The sequence below is a fragment of the Felis catus genome, chromosome B2 (assembly GCF_018350175.1).
Source record: "Felis catus isolate Fca126 chromosome B2, F.catus_Fca126_mat1.0, whole genome shotgun sequence".
In the NCBI taxonomy this organism is placed as follows: Eukaryota; Metazoa; Chordata; class Mammalia; order Carnivora; family Felidae; genus Felis; species Felis catus.
Window position 1 is genome coordinate 25,166,773 of NC_058372.1, and position 21,492 is coordinate 25,188,264.

Sequence of the window (21,492 nt, forward strand, 5' to 3'; positions counted from 1 at the left end):
ATGTGTCCCTGCACAAGCATCCTCCTTGTCTTTGGAAACTGAAAGGTACTTGTGTCCCTGCCAACCTGTGCCTTTTGAAAATATATTTACTTTGTGTCATTTGCCCTCCTCCGTGTCAGGAAGATGGCAACTCCTATTTTTGACATGATTTGTGTGAAAATGTCTGCTCCCAGGACAGGTGTGAGTGGGGTGTGAAGAGAAGTTTTACTTTGACATGGCACAAGGTTCGTTTTCTGTTGTTCTTCCCAAATGACTCTTCAGGAGGAAAAGCTGTTCAGGAGCCACTTTCCAGTTGCTGGTCCAAGAATCCAGAAGACTTGGCCACTATGTGGGATGACATGATGGACAGCACCTGGTTTTATTTGTTGGTTTTGCTGCCCCCTCTGGAGAAGTGTTCCCTCTGCAGGAACAAGGCCCCCCAACCCAGCATCCAGGCTTTTAGGGACCATGTGTCAGAGGCTGAGCTGGGACATCCTGTTAGGCTCTCTCCTGGGTTGTGGGGACCCACTCGGTTCTTCTACCTGGAACCCACTAAACTCTATGGCGGGCAGGCCCTCCCTTCACCCCGTGTACAGCTCTTGCTGGCCGGGTCTCTGGATGTGGTGATTCTCTGTGAAGTTGGACCCCCCGGGGCCTCTGGGCATCTTTAAGGCTGTGACTCTACCCTGATGGAAACCAGTCTCGGGGAGTCTGAGGAGCCCAGCAGCATAACAGCTGGGCCAGATGCCCCAGAATGAGACCGCAGGGCCTCCCCGGGCAGCATTCTCAGGTGAGCAAGTAGGACAGCTCAGAGGCCCAGGTTTCGAGTTCCCCCTGAGCCTCCTGCATGCAACACAGAGCCTGGAAAACTATGGGTCTCCGATTGAGGGCTACTATTTTCCCCTCCTTCCTCCTTCTGTGGGGCCTTTGACGATTCTTGTAGAAAAGGGTACTTTGTGTCCAACCGGAGTTGGTTCTGACCACATTTCTTTGAAAACTGAAAGGTGCCTGTGTCCCTTCCAACCTGTGCCTTTTGAAAGCATCAAGGCTTGATATCTGCTTTGTGCCAGTTCTGGGAAAGGGCTCAGAACTCTCTCCAAACCCCTGTCAGAGTGGGGGCAGGGGAGGAATTAGGGCCATTTAGTTCTAGCCCAGCCCCCAGTCACAGCAGTTTTACATAAGAAAGAGCTATTGCTAGTTCTGCTGTGACTTGGAATTTCTGTTTCTTCCCTGACATCTATGTAATTTGTCAAGCTGGCATGGCCCTGTCTATCTGGCCGTGGGCTCTAATTGCAGAGGCGACCAGGGGCTCCTGAGATGGAGTAGCGCGTAGGGATAAAAATGATTTACTATGTTGGGGTGTCTGGGTGTCACAGTTGGTTAAACATCCGACTCTTGATCTAGGCTCAGGCTCAGGTCATGATCTTGCGGTTTTGGAGTTCAAGCCCTGTGTCGGGCTCTGCGCTGACAGTGTGGAGCCTGCTTAGGATTATGTCTCTCCTTCTCTCTGACCCTCCCCTGCTTGTGATCTCTCTCTCAAAACAAATAAATCAACTTTAAAAACAAAAACAAAAGACCATGTTTGTAAATGTTATTAGCCTCTTTTGTGTGTGTGGATGGGAGGGCGTGTGACTGCCCTTCCTTACTGCATAGGAGGTCATGCTGGGAGGCTGCCTGGCCCTTCATCCCCAGTCATTTGCTCACTCTTTAGCTGGTCTCAGTGCTTGAAGCATGATTTTGTCTGGTATCTCATTATATCACTCCCTTGCTTGGCTGGCTGGCTGGCTGGCTGGATGGATGGATGGATGGATGGATGGATGGATAAGTAGATAATGTCCCTTCTTTCCTTTTAGAAAGAGGCACAGGCAACTCTGATGTGCAAGGGTTCGACAGAATATCTAAGGGAAGCCTTGTGCTGTGACCTCCCTTTTCACACAGTCCAGCATGTGCATGGCATTTCACAACTGAGTAGTATTTTGATGTTGAGGAGTAAAAAGGAGAAACTGAAGAGGTCACGATGATAGTTGTTTGGTAACAATAATAAGGTATTTATTGAGCATTTTCTAAGTTCAGATACTATGCTAAGTTATTAATTTATACACACACACCCACATGCACACAACGTTTCAAATTTCATACTAACCTAGTAGATCCTAATAATGGGCATGTTTTAGAGATAAGGAAACTGAGACCTCTAGTCCCTGTACCTGCCTGCCTACCTCACTAGTAGGGCCTTTAAGTAAGAGCTAATACTTATTGGGTTTTTACAACGTACATTGCTGCTATGCTGAGTGTAATACAAATATTTAATTTAATCCACCCCATCATTCTATGTGTGGGCACTGTTATTTAACCCATTTAACAAATGGAAACTTGACATGTGGGTGAGGGTAACTTGCCCAAGGTCCCTTACCAGAGGTAGAGGAGCCAGAACTGAAAGCCAGGTCTGCATGGCTCCAGTGTTGTTTCAAACAGCCCTCTTTTTCTTTGTCTTAAAACATGTTGTTATAAGATTATTTAAATGTGTACAAATATCTTATAAGGAGTACATTACTTCTTATAACTTCTAAATAACTATAAGATCAAAATATTGACAACATCCAATTGGAATACCAATACTATCCAAATTAATTGAAATACTTTAATGTGATAGATGATGGTCTTTTCTTGAAGGGGAATCCCCGCTCACCCCTGTTGGGTTAAATAGCAGAAAGGCAGAGCTTCAGGTGCAATTTCATATTTAATCTACTTTGGCATTTGGACTTGAAAAATTCCAGTGTGCATGATGCCTTTTCACATATTTTGCTGTCTAAACCACTGCGAGCCATTCTAAGGCTTTGCCGTCACGGAACACTCCAACCTCCTCCTGTCCCATCCCTGCTCATGAGCGCACCCATGTCACTCATTCTAACAGGGTGCCTCCTGAGGGCTCTACCAACCCGTCTACTTCTCTTGAAGGTAAAGGTAGATTCATGGCATTATTCAAATACTAATTAAACTGGTGTTTAATCCACTTTGACTGGAATCGAGACTAGAAACCATCATTACCACCTGTTGCCTAGTACTCTTGTGCTATGTGATGGGTACCCTCTGCCCGATGCCAGGCTCCACTGAGACCTGTGTGCCTATGCCATGGCACACATGTGGCCACTCCATTCTCCTGCTACTGTGTGTGGACTCCTGGGAAGCCTGCATTTGTGTAGCCCGTCATGATGACATTTGGTCTTTGTGAGTATACATCCAGATGCTGATGTGAGCTTGGAAATCTTAGGTCCACACTGGGTTACAAACTCCTCATCTAGATGAGCCAGGTTACAACTAAGATTTTCATTGACACAAGAATATAAAATTTAAAAATTCTTGTAGACCTCCAAGAATGCATCCAGAGATGGCCACAGTCTTCCTGCCCCACTTCAGAAGTCCGTGTTCTAGAATGTGACCCTACCAAGGTGACCCATTCTCCCTGTCCTCTTTCCTTCCGCCCTCAATTCCCACTTTGTTACTGTGCTGCAGCTCAGCTCAGACCTGCTCCCTGCTCCATTGTCCCTGTCGTGGTTCAGCTTCCACTCTGACTCTTGGCCTCGTTCTCCAGCATCCCAAGACCTACCTCAGCCCCTGTCACTAAGAAGCCTGGCCAGCCCATATAGGACCTCTCTACAGGTGGCAGCCGTGCAAAGATGGAACAGAGGAGGGACTGGGAAGGTTTTCCCAAAGGGGTCAGGCCATGGGGACAAGATGTTTGGGCTTTCTCTGTGGGCAGTGGAGAGCCGTCATCAGCTTTTGTTTTCTTTTGCGGGGAGATAACTCTCAGGATCTTTCCCTTGTCCCATGGGCTGCCAGGAAGCAATACTCATTTGAGCAGTTTGACAAGTTTGACCCCTAAATTCCCCCCTTTGATGTATATGGCATCCCTGGGGAAAGTTAAATGGAGAACTAGTCTTCCAAATCTGTATTTCCCACAAACGAAATTTACCCAAACCATTCCTTTTCTTGACAGTGCTGTCACTGACAAGGTGATTTTCTTTGGAATCATCGGGCAGCTCCCTCCGGCTTCTGGTGGACTCTTGAGTCTCACGCATAAAGAGCCTACGAACCACATACAAGAATTATTGTTAGAACTTTCATGTGAGCTTGGAATTGTCAGGGAGTATCGAGTTCCCCTAGGATACATGAATCTTGTTCTTTAAAAGGGTTTAATTGAATTACAGAAGGCGCCACCCAGTGAGTCCCCGGATGAAGTCCTGGGATATCACAGTGCCCAAATCCTGTTTTACCCAAGAACACAGTGGTGTTCTCTGACCTGTCCATGGTTGGATCTTATTTTCCATTTCCTTTGTGGGGTCACTGTACGGTCTTATTTCATGTTCTCTTCAGGGGGTAATTGCTCTTTTGCTGTTTTTCCAAACTCTCCTTTTTGGCCTGTTTCCTTTCTGTCTTGTGACGCTGGAAGTGAATGTTTGCACAGTTGGCCTTTCCATTCCGTCACTGCTGCTTCGGTGTTTGTGTGGAGTGGGGAGGGAAGGGGACATGCAGGGGACAGCCTCTGCCGCCTCCAGCACACTGAAAGATCACTTTTGCTTCCATCCGCCCTTTTTTAAAGGGGACGACAAGGCAATTCGAAATGGAAGAACAAATGAAACTCTTTGGACAATTACCTTCTGAAGTTGTAAAAGAAAAAAGAAAACCAATGGGGAACGTATGCTTTTATTTTCTCTCCCATTCTCTCTCACATGTGATCCTATGAGACAAGGCAAAGCAATCATAATAAACTATTTCTAAAGAGTTTTGGAGCACAGCTTTCTAAGAGGACTTGCTGTAACAGTGGAATGTCCTCTCTCTGCACTGGCCAGTGCTCTAACCGCTGGTCACACTGGACATGCGGCTGGTGCCACTGAGGAACTGAATCTGTAATTTCTGTTCATTTTATTGTATTTATTTTTCAAGTTTTCTAATGTTTATTTTTGAGAGAGAGAAAGAGAGAGAGAGAGAGAGAGAGCAGGGGGAGGGTCAGAGAGAGAGGGAGACACAGAATCTGAAGCAGGCTCCAGGTTCTGAGCGGTCAGCACAGAGCCCAATGCAGGGTTCGAACCCACAAACCATGAGCCAAGGGTGGACGCGGAACCGAGTGAGCCACCCAGATGCCTTTTCTGTTCATTTTAATTAATCAAACTTAAGTAGCTTCAAGTGGCTAGTGGCCACTATATTGGTAGATCTGATGCAAATGTGGCATTTAATCATCTCCATATGGTTTATATCATAAACTTTGGCCTCACTACCAGGTTCGACACTCCTATATCCACCTGCCTAGTGGATATGCCACTTGGTAGTCCCGTAGGCATTTAAATTCTGTCTGGCCACTGTAGTACCCTCCTCCTCCTCCCGCAGCCTCAAACCTCCTCCTCCCTCATCTTTCCAGTCTCAGTAAGGAGAAACACCACCTGTGCACTTGTTCAGGCAAAGATATTTGAGCCACCCCTTCTTCCCTCTTTTGATCACCCTCAGCCCTTCTCCAGTGTATACTGAGTCCCTGGATTTCTGTCCACCTCCACCGCAGCCCCTGAGGCAAAGCCTTTCATTTCTTGCCTGGATAATCATAACTTCCTGACAGATCTCCCAGCTTCCTGCCCAAACCTCTACAACTAATTCTTCCCCTACGACGAGGGTGATATTTCTGCAACGTGAATCAGACCTTATGCTCGCCTACTTCAAACGCTCTGTGTTAGTTAGCAACAGCTTCACTGTGAAACACTGAAAACCAAAACAACAGGGATTTAAACAAAGTAGAAGTTTGTTTCTGCCATCAGTATAGTCCAGGGCTGACAAGGAGAGTCTCGTGACACTGGGGTCCCAGACCCTTCCTGTGTGCCAGTCTGGCTGTCATGTCCATGTGCTAGCCAGCAGAGGAATGGAAAAGAAGAGGAGGGAGCCCTTCTTCCCAGTAAGGTCACTTTCCAGAACTTGTAGTTACCACTTTGTACACCCCACTGGCCACAGCTTAGTAACCTGCCCACCCCAGTTGCAAGGTGGCTGGGAAATACTGTCCCGTTTTGTATAGACATATGCCTGCAGGAAGAAAGGGAGAATGGTGTCTGGGATGACTACGGTCTTTGCCACACCCTCCAGAGGCTTTTATTGTGCAATGTAAGCTGCTCACCATGGCCGTGAGGTTCTATGGGGACTGACCCCTGCTGATCTCCCATGCATTCCAGCCAAATTGACCTTCTTTTGTTTCTTTACATGCCAAGCTCTCACTTGTTCCCTAGATCATTTGTACCAGCCTTTCCCCTTGCCAGAAACGTTCCATCCCTGACATCTGTGGGCCCAGCCATGTCTTGTCACTATGATTCTGCTCCTGTGACATCTGCAGAGCTTTCTCAGACCACCTATCCAATCGGCACTCAAAATTTCCTTAAAATCATCTGCCTTGTTTTAAGCATCTACCATTTCCTGAAAATAGATTTATTTATTTGCATTCCCATGCATACCACTCACCCACTCTAGAGTAAACTGCACAAAAGCAGGACCTTATCATTCTTTTTCTCTACTATGTCTTCTGCATCTGGCACAGAAACAGCATCTAAATATGAGTTGGATGAACGAATGGACTCATGGAACATGATGAAAATCTATGCAGCAGTAGTTCCAAGTAGATGTAGGTGTATGACTGTAAATTAGTAAAGCTGGAAGGGCTGGAGTTCTTAGTTCAATTCCCACATAGTAAAGATAAGGATAACGGACAACTGATGTCATATAGGAGGTTATAAATAGTAGAGATAATGTGCTGAGACTTCCCGTGACATCCTCATGCACTGGATCGATTTGGACAGGACACCAAAAAAGTTGGTTGGGTTTAAAGCTGGCCTCAACCATGTCCCACAACTATTGATTAATGAACTGGTAGCAGTCAGATAAGCTCTTGGTGACTTGATGAGGACATTTATGTGCCAATAATGTTGTAATGAGCATAAAGTTAAGGGCTGGTCAAGAATGAGTGATGACATAGGGTCTCCATCTTCCTTTTATTTACCATAATTAGTTGATATCCCCCAGGGTCATTGCTATTATCTTCATCATAGCTCCATGAGGGAGGGGACAGAACCTGTCTTGCATCCTCTGTGTGACACACAGTGCCTTCCCAATAGCCCAATAAAAACTTCTGAGGAATGATCAGTGCATCACTAAAAGATGGGGGGGAAATCCCATCAGGGGTTTCTGGTAAGTTTGGGAAACTTTCCATTGTTATAAAGAATCAGGGTATTGTTCTGTCCGTGCAGTTCACCAGATTCATTTAAAAAGTGGAACCAACGTCAACAGTAAGTCTTCTGGTTCGCTCATACTGGTGTGTGAGGCTTTTCGGCAGGACTCCAGCTTCCGCCTTAGAGTCCTTGGCTCTAACTCTGTCCAGCCAATGGTGTGATTGACAGCCAGCGTTTTATTTCAGCCCATAGGACCTGAAACCAATGTTTTGAAAATAAAGAAAGCAGAGTTTCATATATTCTGTGTCCTCCCTCAGGGTCCAGTGACACATAGCAATCCAATATGGGGTACATGCCAGCTCCCCCGTTTTCACCCAACCTTCCATATGTGACACAGATTGATCATGAAATGGAGCCAAGGTGGCTGCAGGGGAAGTGTCTCAGCCCAGATCATTCCTTAGCATATATTAAAACCTGCTGGTGGGCATAAAGTATACCCACAGCTCTGTCTGCCTGGAAGGACTAGTTCACTCTGGGCTCTAAGGCTCTCCCTCATGGAGAGCCTGGGGGCTAAGGTCATTGCAACCATGAATAGAATTCTGGGCCTGCATAGGTTTGAATGGGGACTTGACTAGGCATTCGCATGGAGGAAAGAGGCAGTAAGGCAGGCAGAAGGACACAGGATGTGCCTAGATCTCTCTCCATTCTCATGGAGGGGATCTTTAGAATTGTGATGAGTGTGTTCTATGATTTGAAGCCAGTTACTTGAGATGGCTGAGTGTATGTAAATTTTCCAGGCAATTGTTCATTTTTCTTCCAAACCTTTTCTTCTTCAGTGTCATCAGATATAAAATTTAGTTCAGGCCAAGAGGTTGTGAAGAGAGCACCATTCCCTTATGCCTGACTGTCGCTTACAGCTGGTAGCTGTTCCAAAGGAGCTAAGAGACAGATGGCAGCACCCAGCCTGGTGATGGCATGCCAGGAGAGGTCTGTGCATTTTATCCAACACTGGACCTTTTTTGAAACACAAAATTATGATGTCACTTTCATCTATTAACTCACCCTTGGACTGGCTGAGTATTCTCTTTTGAGGACAAGTGACATCAACTTTGCAGAGTTAGCAAAAAAGGCAAATATTTGAAACTGGTTCCAACAAGGCACTTCTTCAGTAACAACTGCATAATGCTGGTTGGTTTCCAGCATCTGGCCACAACTTGAAATGTGCTTTCCCCTCATGCCTGGTTTGCATGTGTTCATTACGATGCTTTCACAAATCAGGAACAACAGCCTTTTCCCTCGTGCGGGCCAAATACATGTATATTAGCTCCTTCACCCTGATGAGTCTAGACCTTCATGAGGTTGGAGTAGGAGGGGATTGCCAGAAAATAGCCTGCAAAACTGCCAGAGAGCTCTGCCTAGACGTTTGTCCTGCCCTCCACCCAACTTCCTCCCTCAGAGAGCCCTTCCTCGACTCTTCACTCAGAATTCACTAGCTTACTTCTATAAGCACACTCCAATTCTTTGCTTCAAAGAACATTTCAATTGTGGTAAAGTAGAAGACCACATAAGATTGACTATCTTAACCACATCTAAGCTTGTAGCTCCGTGGATGGTATTGTTGTGCAGTATCACCACCATCCATTTCTGACTGAAACTCTGTCCCCATTGAACACCAACTCCCCATTCCCCTCTCCCCGCCCAGCCCCTGGCACCCACCCTTCTGTTTTCTGCCTCTGTGAATCTGACTGCTCTAAGGACCTCATAGAAGTGGGTTCGTCCACGTTGGAGCCTGTGATAGAGGCGCCTTTTCATGCCTGGGTAATAGTCCAGTATATGTATATACATTTGTTTGCCCCTTCATCTGCTAACGGGCCCTTGGGTTACCTCCACCCTCTGGCTATTGTCAGGAATGCTGCAGTGAACATGGCCGTACAAATACTACTTTCAGTTCTTCTGGACATTCACCCAGAAGTGGGATTGCTGGATCCCACAGACACCCTTTCCTCATCTGTGAAACCAGAGGTTGGTCCTCGAAGCCCACTCTGTGCTCTGGGGCTGTCTCCAGCAATGCTTGGCATGACTGCTGAGGAACAAGGGCCCTCAGAGCCCCCCAGCCTGCGGGGTGGGAGTTGCCCAGCGGTGCCAGTCACCTCTGTGGCACTAAGAACAAGGCTCTTGGAAGAACTTCCAGCCTCCGTGGCTGCTTTGTTTTGAGCCCCTCCTTCGATTTTGCAAACAAGCCAAGTGTTTGAGGAGGGATAGGGAGAAATGAGTTACAAGTGCCCACTTCCAGGGCTCATAGATGTTGGCTTTGTGTATGGTTTCTGTGGAACAAGTGAGTATTTCTTTTTCCTTCTCTCTTTTCATCTGGGAGGCTTGTCTGCCTCTTGCAATATCTGTATGGCCACCTCCCCACAGCAGCCCTGCCTGCTTTCCTCTCTCCCCTCCCCTCCGGTCCCTTTCTAAACTCCTAACTGTGCTTTCTGAGCCTTGGTGGCGTCCGGGGCATGTTTCTAGCTAATGTTGAGCGGGGTCACTTAAAAATCCGTCTTGCCAAGTACGTAAAGATGTAGGAAAGATATTTGTTAAAGCTTATTGGCATGTCTTCTCCAAGTCCAGCAGGAACTGATGTTTAATGGGGAATTTTCTCGCTGCATCAGTTAGGGCGCGATGCGTTTAATTTGGCAGCATGCTGCTTGAACTCAGAGCGGGGTCACTTGTCACAGTATTTTGGCAGCCTAATGGATTATTCTGTGGATGTTCTCTAGAGAAGATGAACTGAAAAAACTTGGGTGACCAAATTTGCCCTCACAGCATCCCACCTCTAATGCATCTCTCCGTCCTGGCAACAAAGTGTTCTCTGAGGAATGTTTGGCTCTGAGGACAGGGTTTTTTGTTTTCCATATGGGCCTGTAACAGGTGCTTGTGTGGGGTACCATAGCTAGGTGGTCGGGGATACTCTGACCCCAGGCCAAGCACTTGCTGTGACCTTAAGGGACTTCCCCAAGGAAGTTTTTAAGGGAACCCAGACGACTGAGTCCAACAATGAGGGGCAAGTCTAGTCTGTAATAAACTCAGCACTTGTGTGGCATCCATTGAGGCATCCGTGTTTTGGAACTCTTTTGTTTTATTGTGAAAAAACATGCATAACGTAAAATTGACCACTTAAACCATTTTTAAGTGTACAGCTCAGTGACATTAAGTACATTCACACTGTTTTGCAGCCATCACCACCATCCCTCTCAGAACTTTTTCCATCTTGCAAAAATGATACTCTGTACCCATTCAACACTAACTCCCCTGCCCCCTCCTCCCTGGAAACCACCCTTCTGCTTCCTGTCTCCAGGAGTTTGACTACTCTAAGGACCTCACGTAAGTGAAGTCATCCAGCATGTGTCCTTTGTGCCTGGCTTATTTCACCTGGCACAGTGTCCAAGGCTCATCTGTGTTGTAGCCTGTGTCAGAATCTCCTTCCTTGTTAAGGCTGAATAATGTTTCATTATATGTCTCTACCACATTTTGTTTATCCACTTATCTGTTGATGGACACTTGGATTTCTTCTGCCTTCTGGCCATGGTGAATAATGCTGTGATAAACATGGCTGTCCCCTATAAACATGACTGTCTGAGTATTTGTTTAAGACCCTGCTTTCAATTCTTTTAGATACATCCTCTGAAACAGAGTTACTGGATCAGAGTTTTAAGGACTCTTAAACTCACTCTGTTCTTTGGAGAATATCTTTGGAGTTCTGGCCTAACTTGTCATAAGAATTTAATCCGTAAAAGATTCTGTTGACATTTTTCAAAATAGAAGTAACAGGAGGCAAAAAACGTGGTCATTATTTAGTAATTAAGGTACAAGTTTGAACTAGGAGGCGTGATGATGAAACCAGAAGAGAAGACAGTGCTGGGTTTGTTTTTTTAATTTGAGAAAGAGAAAGAGCCCAAGCTGGGGAGAGTGGAAGAAGGAGAGAGAGAGAATTTTCAGCTAAGCGTGGAGAGCTCAATCCCATGACCCTGGGATCATGACCTGAGCTGGAATCAAGAGTCAGATGGTCAACCAACTGAGCCACCCAGATGTCCCTTCTTTGTAACATTATGTATATCCAAGTTTATTCTTGCCACTAGAGAAGTGTGGTTTTTAACTTATTTTCCTACTGCTGTGATTTAAAGATATTTATAGCACTCACAGTCTTCACTTGTCTATACTTTAAAAGTATTTTTAGGTAAATTTAAGCATTTTTAGATAGAATGCTTGTTTAAAGATAGAATGCTGATAGATTAAAATCTATTGTTGTAAATTTGGTATATTGTAGGAGATTCTTTATTTTAGAGAAGGAACATCTGCTTTGCAAAGATCCACCATGGAGTGTCTTTACCATTGTTAGCTGGTGCGCTAATATTTATTTATTCCAGTGCACTAATATTTAATTCAATGTACAAAAAATTCACTTACACAAAATTTTATATTTCTGCTTATAACAGTCTCTAATCAATAAGCATCTGCTATATTAATGAAGTACCTGGTAATTTTGGCCTGACACCTTCTTGGTTTTGTTCATAGGTTTAAGTAGTAGGAGTATACATCATTGCTCCACACATAACAGGAACTGTCATTGTTCTCAGCCCGGCAGAAAGCAGAGGGGACTTTCGGAGAGCAGAGTAAACATGTTGCCACGGCAAGAACCGTCTTTATAAAAGACAACTCTGATCACATCTCTGTACTCCCTGGCTTCAATCTTTCAAAGGCTCAAGTTGCTTTTGGAATACAGTACACATTTTTCACTGCGGCTTGCAAGGCTTACTAGCGTGGCCCCAGGGGATCCTTGCCAGCCTGAGTTCCCTACGCTGCATGTTCCTTGCTGGTTTCAATTCCTTGAAAACGGTGTAATCTGTTGCATCTCTGGACTCTTGTACAGACTATTCTTGGCTAGAACACTCTTTCCTGACTTTTTCTCAGGGTGAAATTTGCTTTTTAAGTCCTCAAGTGACATGTGCCATTTTCTCTAGGGATTCTCTCCAGAGATCCGCGTCTGAGTTAGCCGTGCCTCCTCCCTGCTGGCCCCTCCCCTCCCAAAGCATTCTCTGCTGTCTTTCTTTCTTTTTTTTTTTTTTTTCATGTTTATTTATTTTTGAGAGAAAGAGAGACAGAGCTCAAGCAGGGAGGGACAGAGAGAGAGGGAGACACAGAATCCAAAGCAGGCTCCAGGCTCTGAGCTGTCAGCACAGAGCCTAACACAGGGCTTGAACTCACGAGCCATGGGATCATGACCTGAGCCACAGTTGGAGGCCCAACTGACTGAGCCACCCAGGCGCCCCTCTGCTGTCTTTCTTACTGAATCCTAGTGCCCATCACAGTGACTCTACTTGTAAAATTCAGTTCAATTAAATATCAAGTACACATCGAAGGACCAATAAAATACATCAAGTATAAAAGATTCTGACACTATGCACATTTGTGCATATACCACCCAGTTCTAGAGAAGGAATATGGTCGTGACTTTTGAAATGCCCTGTGTGCCCCTCCCAAGCCCTCCCTGTGTCCCTGCTGACCTCCCAGTAACCATGAGCCTGGCTTTGGTGTTCCTCCTTACCCTGCTTTTCTGTATAATTTTGCCTCATTTTTTAGGATCCTTAAACAATATATCATTTCATTTTGCATGGCTTGAGGCTTTTAGTAAGTCGAATCATAGAGCGTGTGTTTTTCTGTGTGTGGTTTCTTTTTTTCACTCCTCATTATCCCTTAGATGCATCTACATTGACCTTTATAGCTGTAATTCATTTCACTGCCATGTGAATATACCACCATTATCTGGCCTTTACTTGTCTTTTTACATATTTCTATGCCTTTTCTTTCCCTTATGCCCCATCTTTATCCCAATTTTAAATTCCCCAAGGGCAAAGATTGAGTTTATCTTGCCCACTGTTATGTCCTAGTGTCCTGCATGTTAGAAAAGATCTGTTAAATGAACCCCAGTAAATTTTGGTCTGAGAGTTTTCCGGTGAATGGTAATCAGTACAACCGCATTCTTGGTTGACAGAGGCTTTTCCTCCCTGCACCTTCCCGGGCTCTAGCACTCTGGACCAGGGCTCAGGTAACTTTTTATGTATCTAGCCAGATGGTAAGTATTTTATGCTTTGAGCCATATGGCTTCTCATGTGACTACTCAACTCAGCTACTGTAGAGTGAAAGTAGCCATAGATGATACATAAACAAATGGGTGGTCCAATAAAACTTTATTTACAAGAATAGGCATTGGGCCGTATTTGGCCCACAGCCTATATAGCGTGCCAACCTCTGCTATAAAGTACTTTCCTGGTTCCATGTGTCTGATTCTGGCCAGTGAGTAGAAATGACACGTTTCTTCTGGTCTGGAGCATTTAATTACTGTTGACCAGTACAGCTACTGGGTCAAGAAAGGAAGCCTTGATCATCTTGTGCCTCCCAGGGGGACCCTCCCAGTCTAGCACAGACAAAGACAAATATAGTGGGCTATGGCACCTTATCAGGCCTTAAGCAATATGATACAGCTATAGTCAAAGTGGAAAAGTAGCAGTTTTCAGACTAGGACCAACATGCATGTTCAAGGTTGTCATGAATGTATATAACATAAAGACTATGTTACAAAGGCATGGATCAAAATACTGCTATAATATGTGAGTTGCAGGCCGGATAAGAGTTTGGATATCCATCTTACCATCTTTTATCCCTACGCTTTCTTTCCTGGTTCCTTTCTAACATCTGAGGCTTGAGCCTGTCTGGCTCTGCATACAGACAACTGAGAGCTGGTGTCTTAACTGTGTCAAGCACACCAAATATAGCCTGATGGAGGAAATGCTGACTTCTGTTTGTTGAGTTGAGCAGAACAGCTTCTTTGGAGAGTTCTAAGTATAAGCGGAGGGATGTGATGTCCTGGGTCATTTTCCTTACATTAAAGTGGACCCCCTTGTTTTCATGATATGGGCAAACCCATATCATGGGTAAAATGCCACAGTGCAAGAATGCAGGCTCGGACAAACAGATCTGAAACCTGGCCCAGTGTTGGTCTTCTCATCATTTAAGTGAGAATACTTATACCTGCTTCACAGGATTATTGTGAGAAATACAACTTGCTCATTGCGGTAGCAAATTAGTTTCAAAGCAATATGGCTGAAAGGAGGTCCAGATGATGAGGATAAGCAAAAGAATAGGAATGACAAAAGCCAGAACGTACCATGCACTGCCAGGCACCGTTCTAGCTTGTTAGTCCTCCTTTTACCCTCACAGTGACAAGGAGGGTACTGTTACTGGCCCCCTTCATAGATGGTGAATAAAGCACCAGAGAAGGTAGGTCACTTGGCTAGTAAATGGTGGAAACAGGGTTGTTACACATGTGTCTGACTGGAGAGTCCCCACCCTTCACCAGGGCACTGCTTATCATGGTATTGGTACTGAGGCTTTAAGTCTGGCTATAGCAATAGCCAGTTGTGATTGGGGAATGCTCCTGAAATCCCTCACCACTGAGGTGACTTGGTCAGCCCATGCGGCTCTCCTGTAGTTTATACCCACCTATGGCAAATTGAAAAGAGCCAAAGCTACACTGTGATTCAGGTGCTGTGGTCATTGGCCAGGCAGGCATTGCTAAGCCAGGAGTCCTGTCTCCCACCTCCTCAAGATGTTGTGCCTCAGTGCTCTATAAACATAACATGGCAAGGGACTTCAGTTAGTCCCAGGGATGGTTCTAGGGCTCTGATGAAGGAGACAGAAAGTGATCTAGAGATGTCAGCCATTTCTCTAAGGACACAAAGCAGCCAGGAAATCATGTCAGTGTCTTCACATATGATATGTATTTGGAACATTTTAAAAGAATTAACTGCACATAACAAAGTATAGATGTCACTGGTGCCTTTTGCCAGTATTTCCCTTGAGATTGGGCAGGTCTATGTGTCTAGTTCTGGCCAATGAGCTGTGAGCAGAATTGACATGTCCCTTCTGGTCTGGAGCATTTAATTACCCGTGAGACACCCTCTAGGCCTCTAGCATTTCAACCAACAACCTTCAAGATGGAGTCTGATCTTTGAACCTGCATCCCAAGTGACAGTGATGAGCAGAGCCGGACCCCCCCCGCCCCACCCGCTGCCAACCCTCAATGGGAATGTAGTGTGAGCAAGAAATAAATTTATGGTGTTTTAAGCCTCTAAAATTGTTAAGAGTTGTTTATTACTGTAGCATGACATAGTTCATGACTAATACATAAACATACTGCAGTTTTCTTGCAAACAGCTTTTTTATACAATTTTTTATTACTATTACTTGATAAGAGTTAAGCATGAAAGAAATGTTAGTGTTGACCTTGGGTGTATAGAGTTTTTTAGAGAGTAAATAAGTTCCAAAAATAGAGTCCAGTTCCATAAGACCTTGTAACATATTGATAAATATACCAAAATGTCTGGCTTCCTGATACTGTCAAGAAATGTTTATTTCCTTGGCAGGCCATTGTTAGGAGACTCAGATGTTTATAAATACTGTTAACTGATACATGCAAGTTACTCCCTTGATATTCTTCCTATCAATTCCTTATTGTGGTTTGAAATCACTCTTTATAGGAAGACCTTCTACTAACATCTTACCCAACTATGTCAGACGTTACAGGATAGGTCAGTGTAGGTGTGGTGTTCAACAACATCATTCCTATTGGCCTGAACTGATTTCTGTTCATTTGCAACTTCCACCTAAATATTTTAAAAACCTGCTTAAATTGTCAAGTTTGGGCAAACCATTCACCCCACTAGCCCTGTAGAGTTAGTGTATTGTCCCTATACAAGCACTATTCCAGCCCAGAACCTGTTTTCCATTCATCATGTCTTTAACAGCTACCATTTAGGATTTCTATGTCTTTCACCTTCTCTCCCTCTTATCCCTCATCATGTTCTTCATATTTTTCTCTTTCTCTCACTCACACACTGGCATTCTCTCTCTCCCTCTCCCTTGTCCCCCTACACCCAAAGATTTAAATTGGTCCTGTTGTAAGATCCCCGACACTGGGGAAAATGTCTGCACGTTACTCATCACCCCCACTGAACACAGCTGTAGGAACCCTTTGAAATGCTTCTGCTGGGAACTTAGGGAGACTGGAGTAGTGCTCAGTAATCTGAGCCCACCCAGCTGCATGACTTCAGTTTGAACTGCCTAAGTTTCTGCCTCAAGCACGTACTCCAGAGGCTTAGGTTTTCAACTTGTGTTCAAGGTGATAGGGAGCAGGGGTAGAATGTGTGGGGGAAATTTAATATTGAGGGAAAGGAAAGATGGCAGCGTTCCAATCCCCACAAGGTATGTTTGCCTTTCTCTTTCACATAAGCTAAAGTTTCCAAAACCAAGTAGAAATGCTGTCCATCTTCCCCTCTCCCTCCCTGTGCGCTGTAAGTGTGATGCCTTGAGTTTGCCACATGGTGCCCTTTAGTTCACTGACAGCGTCCCATAGCCTGGGATGAAAAGTTCATCCTTGAAAAGGAGAAGCACAAGGAGAACCCTGAACTTTCTCAGGGAGCCTTTGATGATCTTTAAGGTTTATCGATTATCATTAAAAAGTGGGCCTTTCTGGGGCACCTGGGTGGCTCAGTCGGTTGAACATCCGACATCAGCTCAGGTTATGATCTTGCGGTTCCTGGGTTCGAGCCCTGTGTTGGGCTCTGTGCTGACAGCTCAGAGCCTGGAGCCTGCTTTGGATTCTGTGTCTCCCTGTCTCTCTGCCCCTCCCCCACTTGTGCTCAGACTCTCTCCTTCTCAAAAATAAAAAAGTAAATATATGCTTAAAAAAACAGTGGGACTGTCCCTCAGAGAGCTTCTAGTTTAGTAGGTTATAAGACATTTGCCAAGAAGAAAGCACCTGTTGGGGAGAAGTCTCTAAAGCCCCTTTGCTCTGCTCTCTTGTCTATATTCAGCATTACAGTGGAGCTTGTCTCAGAGGTAGGCCAGGTAGAGGAGAGAATCTCCAGGGAGCTTGTTAAGGACTCAGGCTTACATCATGGAGAAAACAATGCAGACCGGGACAGGCTGGCAGGGAGGCCCAGACCAGGCTGTCCTATAAAGACAGGCCTTGCTGGAGCTGTAACGTTGGGCCCCGACTGCAGTCCAGCTCCTCCCTCCTGGGAAAATCTGATGCTACGGGAGGTTAAGAGATGTACCTACGTCCAGACAGTGTCTGAACCAGAGTCAGAACGGAAACCTATGAATAACCGTCAGATGCCCCTCAGATACTGGAAGGAGAGCAGAGTTGTCAGGGAATGTACAGAAAGTAAAAGGAATGATGGCTTCACATGGAAAATGGAGGTCCGTTGCCTGAGTAGTAATGATGGCAATGGCCACTTTGTAAAAAGTTTTGTTTCAGTGCCCTTCAAGTCTTGCTGACACATGGGCTTTTAATTCCTGGGAGAACCACCCAGATTCCCCTTGTGCTCACCTGATGACCATGTTGACCTGTTGACCACAATGGCCATGGTGACCTCTGACCTTCCAGTGCACCCATCTGACTAATGCAGGCCCACCTGAAGGGGCTGGTCGGAGTGTCAGCAGTGCTAAATATTATAGAGAGTTGAGAACATGTAGGAATTAGTTACAAATGTGTTAAGTGTGTACCATTGTTGATACTTTCCTGATAAACAGATGACATAGCGATGTCACCCGTCTCTGATATGTGCATCCTGGTCGGTAGTAGAACCACTCATAGGAGCTGCCTAACAGCATTGTCCTCAGCCAGCAGACTGTGTATGTCCTTTTGACCTTGGAGTGGCCACCAAGCCATGGGGGAGACTTGATACGTTCTCGGAATGTGCATTCTATGGAAGAGATAAGACCCTAGATGTGAGGCATCACCACCTCCTTCCCATGGGGCAACTGCCCTGGCCAGGAGTGTGGAGGCCCCCCTGGAGGAGGTGCCATCTGAACTTCAGGAGGGGTCTTTGATCCCCTTCCCGGGGCTCTCATTCCTGTGGACCCACCCCCCCCCTTCACTCTGCTCCTAACCCCTTCTCCATGCCTTCATTTGTACTTGAAATGGCTTCCCCCTCCATCCACCATTTGCAGTTCCAAATTCTACCAATGTCTCATTGAGCCAAGTCAAAAGGCCCCTTTTTTTTTCTCTTTTAAAATCCGGGATGCTTCATGAATTTGTCTGTCATCTTGTGCAAGGGCCATGCTAGTCTTCCCTGTATCATTCCAGTGTTCGTACATGTGCTGCCCAAGTGGGCACAAAATGCCCTTTTTCTACAGAGATCCTCCACCCCCCACACCCCAAGCCAGGGTGCAGCCCCCTCAGTCTCTGAGCCCCTGCCCCACTTGACTATACTTTTTGTATAATCAGTATTCCTCTCCAGCCAGCTTACAGGATAAATGTGTGTCCCACTGGGCTTTGTCCAGCTGACCCCACACAGTGTTTGTACAGTGAACTACACCCAAATACACTGACCTGTATTTAACGGATCATAAAGTATTTGTAATAGCAGTGCGTGAATTAAGGATTGATGCAGGGGGCGTTAAAAGTCATTGGAAATTCAGGAGTAGAGAAGAAGGACATGAGCACTGAGAGCTGAGAAAGCCTTCCTGGGGGAACAAGGGCTGGAAGCAGAGGTGTTTCGTGGCAGGGAGAAGAAAGTACATTCTAGAATGAAAGAAGGCACGAGGTGACAGTGTCAGATGCCAGCTGCAGGGTATGAGCACAGGGGCAGTGGAAGGGGGCAGGGTTGATAGGGGCTCACACCTAGCCCGGAAAGGCCAGCTTGCGAGGAGAGCTAGGGGAGCATTCACTTTGCACCATGATTTGGTGTTGGCCTTGTTTGGCCAAGGCTCACATGAATTGCTCAAATCAGACCATGAAATGAAGAGGGAGGAGGAAGAGGCTGGGTGTCCATCCTTTGGTCTGGCTTCCCACTAGTGGGTGCCACCCTGAAATGATTGCACAATAAATGTTTGTCTTCTGAAGCCAGCATTAGTGTTTATTGCTGTGTTCTTACTGGCACAGTTGTTTAATGAAATCTGCAGGATCTTTATTACCCCAAATGCAATGTGTTTTTCCAGAGAAATATCTATGGCTATAAAGCATTCAAAGATGAGATATAGAAAAGTCTTCCTAGTGCCTGCTAGAAATGGAATGGAAATACACACAGCACCAAATGAATTTGTTGCTAGTATTAAAATTCCTAGTTTGCCAAGTACTTGAAAGGCAAATTCAAGTAAACAGAAGAGACATGTGCTTTCCTCTAAGGGGAATGTTTTAATCAGAATAGAGACAGTTGATAGACATTTATATCCGGATCTCTTCTTTCTGCCCCATTAAACTAGAAATTGGTGTTTGCCAGTACTGACCTAGTATATGTGTACAAGGCAAGATAATTAACTGGAAGGGGGCCATTTTGCAGAACTGCTTAGCCTGTCGTATTTAACACCAACCTTGTATATTCGGTACAGATATACAACATTAGAGGCTTTACCTCCCTTCCCTGGAAAGAGAGATTGTACACAGAGCAGTAAGTCCGGTAGGACTGAACCATTTCTCCCCAGAGCTCCTCTCTCTGCCGCACTCACAGCCATAGCACTGGCCCACTGGCCCTCGATACTCCCCAGTGATCAAGTTCGCTATAATGCATGGCCACCGTAGTAGGAGCAAATGGTTTAGCTGGATGTGTAACTGTGCAGGATATGTGGAAAAGCAATTAGCTTCCTGAGGGTCAGGAGCTGATATTCTATTTCAAAACACAGAGTGTGCTCAGATATAATCATGAGAATTAATCTGACTTAACTGTAGTCGTATAAGCAATATTGTGACAGGGGGTGGTTTGTTTTGAAGCTGGGCGTACTGGAAACTTTAAATGATGAATAGCGGTGGATAAGGCAACTATCCACTCATTCATTTCTTGTTGGGCTTGCTTTTAATTTTTTTCTGCTTTTTTTTTTCTTGTAGCTTATTGTCATTTAAAGGCTCACGTCTTATAGCTCTTAAGATTGTTCCTGTAAACACATTGTTTGTGTGTGAAATAGACAACGTCTGTATTTTCTTTCTGGACTTCCTTACTCCTGTCCTGTTAGTATCACCATGACTCACTCAGTTGCCTGCCTTTAACACTCCTGCTACTGTCATTAGATACCAGATCCATCCATTCTCTCTTTAGAAATGGTTCTTTAAGAACACAGCTCCCATCCTAATTCCATCCTGAATTTGTTGGAATCCGGAAGGGTGAGAGCGGGGGAGAATGACTGAGATGGTCAGGGACCACACGTCAGCTGGTTGCATTGTCCTGACCCTGATGGCCTTCACAGCAGACCTGGCACCGGCCCCACAGTGGGTCTGGAGCTGTGGCCACACCTCGTGCTGGGTGGCATCACTTTGTCCAGCAGCCTCTAACCTCCTCACCCTGCTGCGGGGCTCTGGCCCATCAAGCCATCCATCTCTCTGCCCCAAGATAAATCTTACCAAATCATCCCTTGGAACACCATCACACTCTTCCTCACGGGCTGCCCATCGGTTTGAAACTCTGTTCATTTAAGGGTTGCCATGGTTTGGTTTCACCCGGTTTTACCCAGGCACACCTGTATTCCAGCCAGTCTTCTCTTGGTGCTCTCGCCATATATGCTGGTCATTGCAGGGTCCACCTCTTTGCTCATACTGTTACTGCCACATGGATTGCCTGTTTCCCCTTCTGACTATTCAGAACTTACCTTTGAGATCCCCCTCAGTGTTCCCTGAGACCTATCATTACAGTTTCAGACCACGCTGACTTCCTCCTCCTGAATGGTGGTTCTCTTCCATCCATCTGTGCCTAAATGCTTATCGTCTGCAAAGTGCGGTGCCATACAGGAGACCCAGAGGTGTGCTGCATGTGAGCCTGGCCACACAGCTCAGAGGCTAGCACAGGCATTAAAACATGCATATAAATGATGTTAATGCTGGGTGGAATGTAATAAGGACTGTGGTTGTTAAAGATGTAGGTAAAATTGAGCCTGTTTACACTAGTTCAGATTCACCTCTGGGTCCAGAGAGGGAGATGATGCAGCATCGTAGTTAAGGACTCAGATTCTGAAGCCAGAGGAGGTGTTGGCAATAACGAGGCAGGTGTGTATTATGTGACCTGGGGCAGTACGTCTCCTTTATGAGCTCAGCTTCCTCCTCTGGAAGAATGGAGGTAATAACTGTGCCCACCTCCCGGGGCCGCTGGAAGAATCAAATGAGTTAACACTGGAAGTGCGCAGGAGAGTGTCAAAGACGCGGTAAGCACCAGGTGAGTGTTAGCCATTATCATCTCCACCTGCCATCACCTTGGTCCTCATGGTCCTCCCCATCGTCATC

General features: G+C 45.6%; 1 protein-coding gene and 1 non-coding gene across 6 annotated transcripts in view; one reads left to right on the plus strand and one right to left on the minus strand.

Moving 5' to 3' along the window:
• SLC22A23 (solute carrier family 22 member 23) overlaps positions 1-21,492 on the plus strand; it is a 183,013-nt gene that overhangs the window by 55,097 nt on the left and 106,424 nt on the right. The window contains exon 4 of one of the 5 annotated variants that reach the window (XM_045057185.1): positions 262-5,012. The exons of the other annotated variants lie outside the window; for them this stretch is intronic. Coding sequence (XP_044913120.1) covers positions 262-650 — 389 coding nt within the window. The 3' untranslated portion in view covers positions 651-5,012. Of the gene's footprint in view, positions 1-261; positions 5,013-21,492 lie in introns of those variants that run through there. 5 annotated transcript variants of the gene reach the window in all.
• On the minus strand, positions 18,297-18,402 carry LOC111560659. Its single transcript, XR_002742660.1, has one exon. It is a non-coding gene; the product is annotated as a U6 spliceosomal RNA (small nuclear RNA).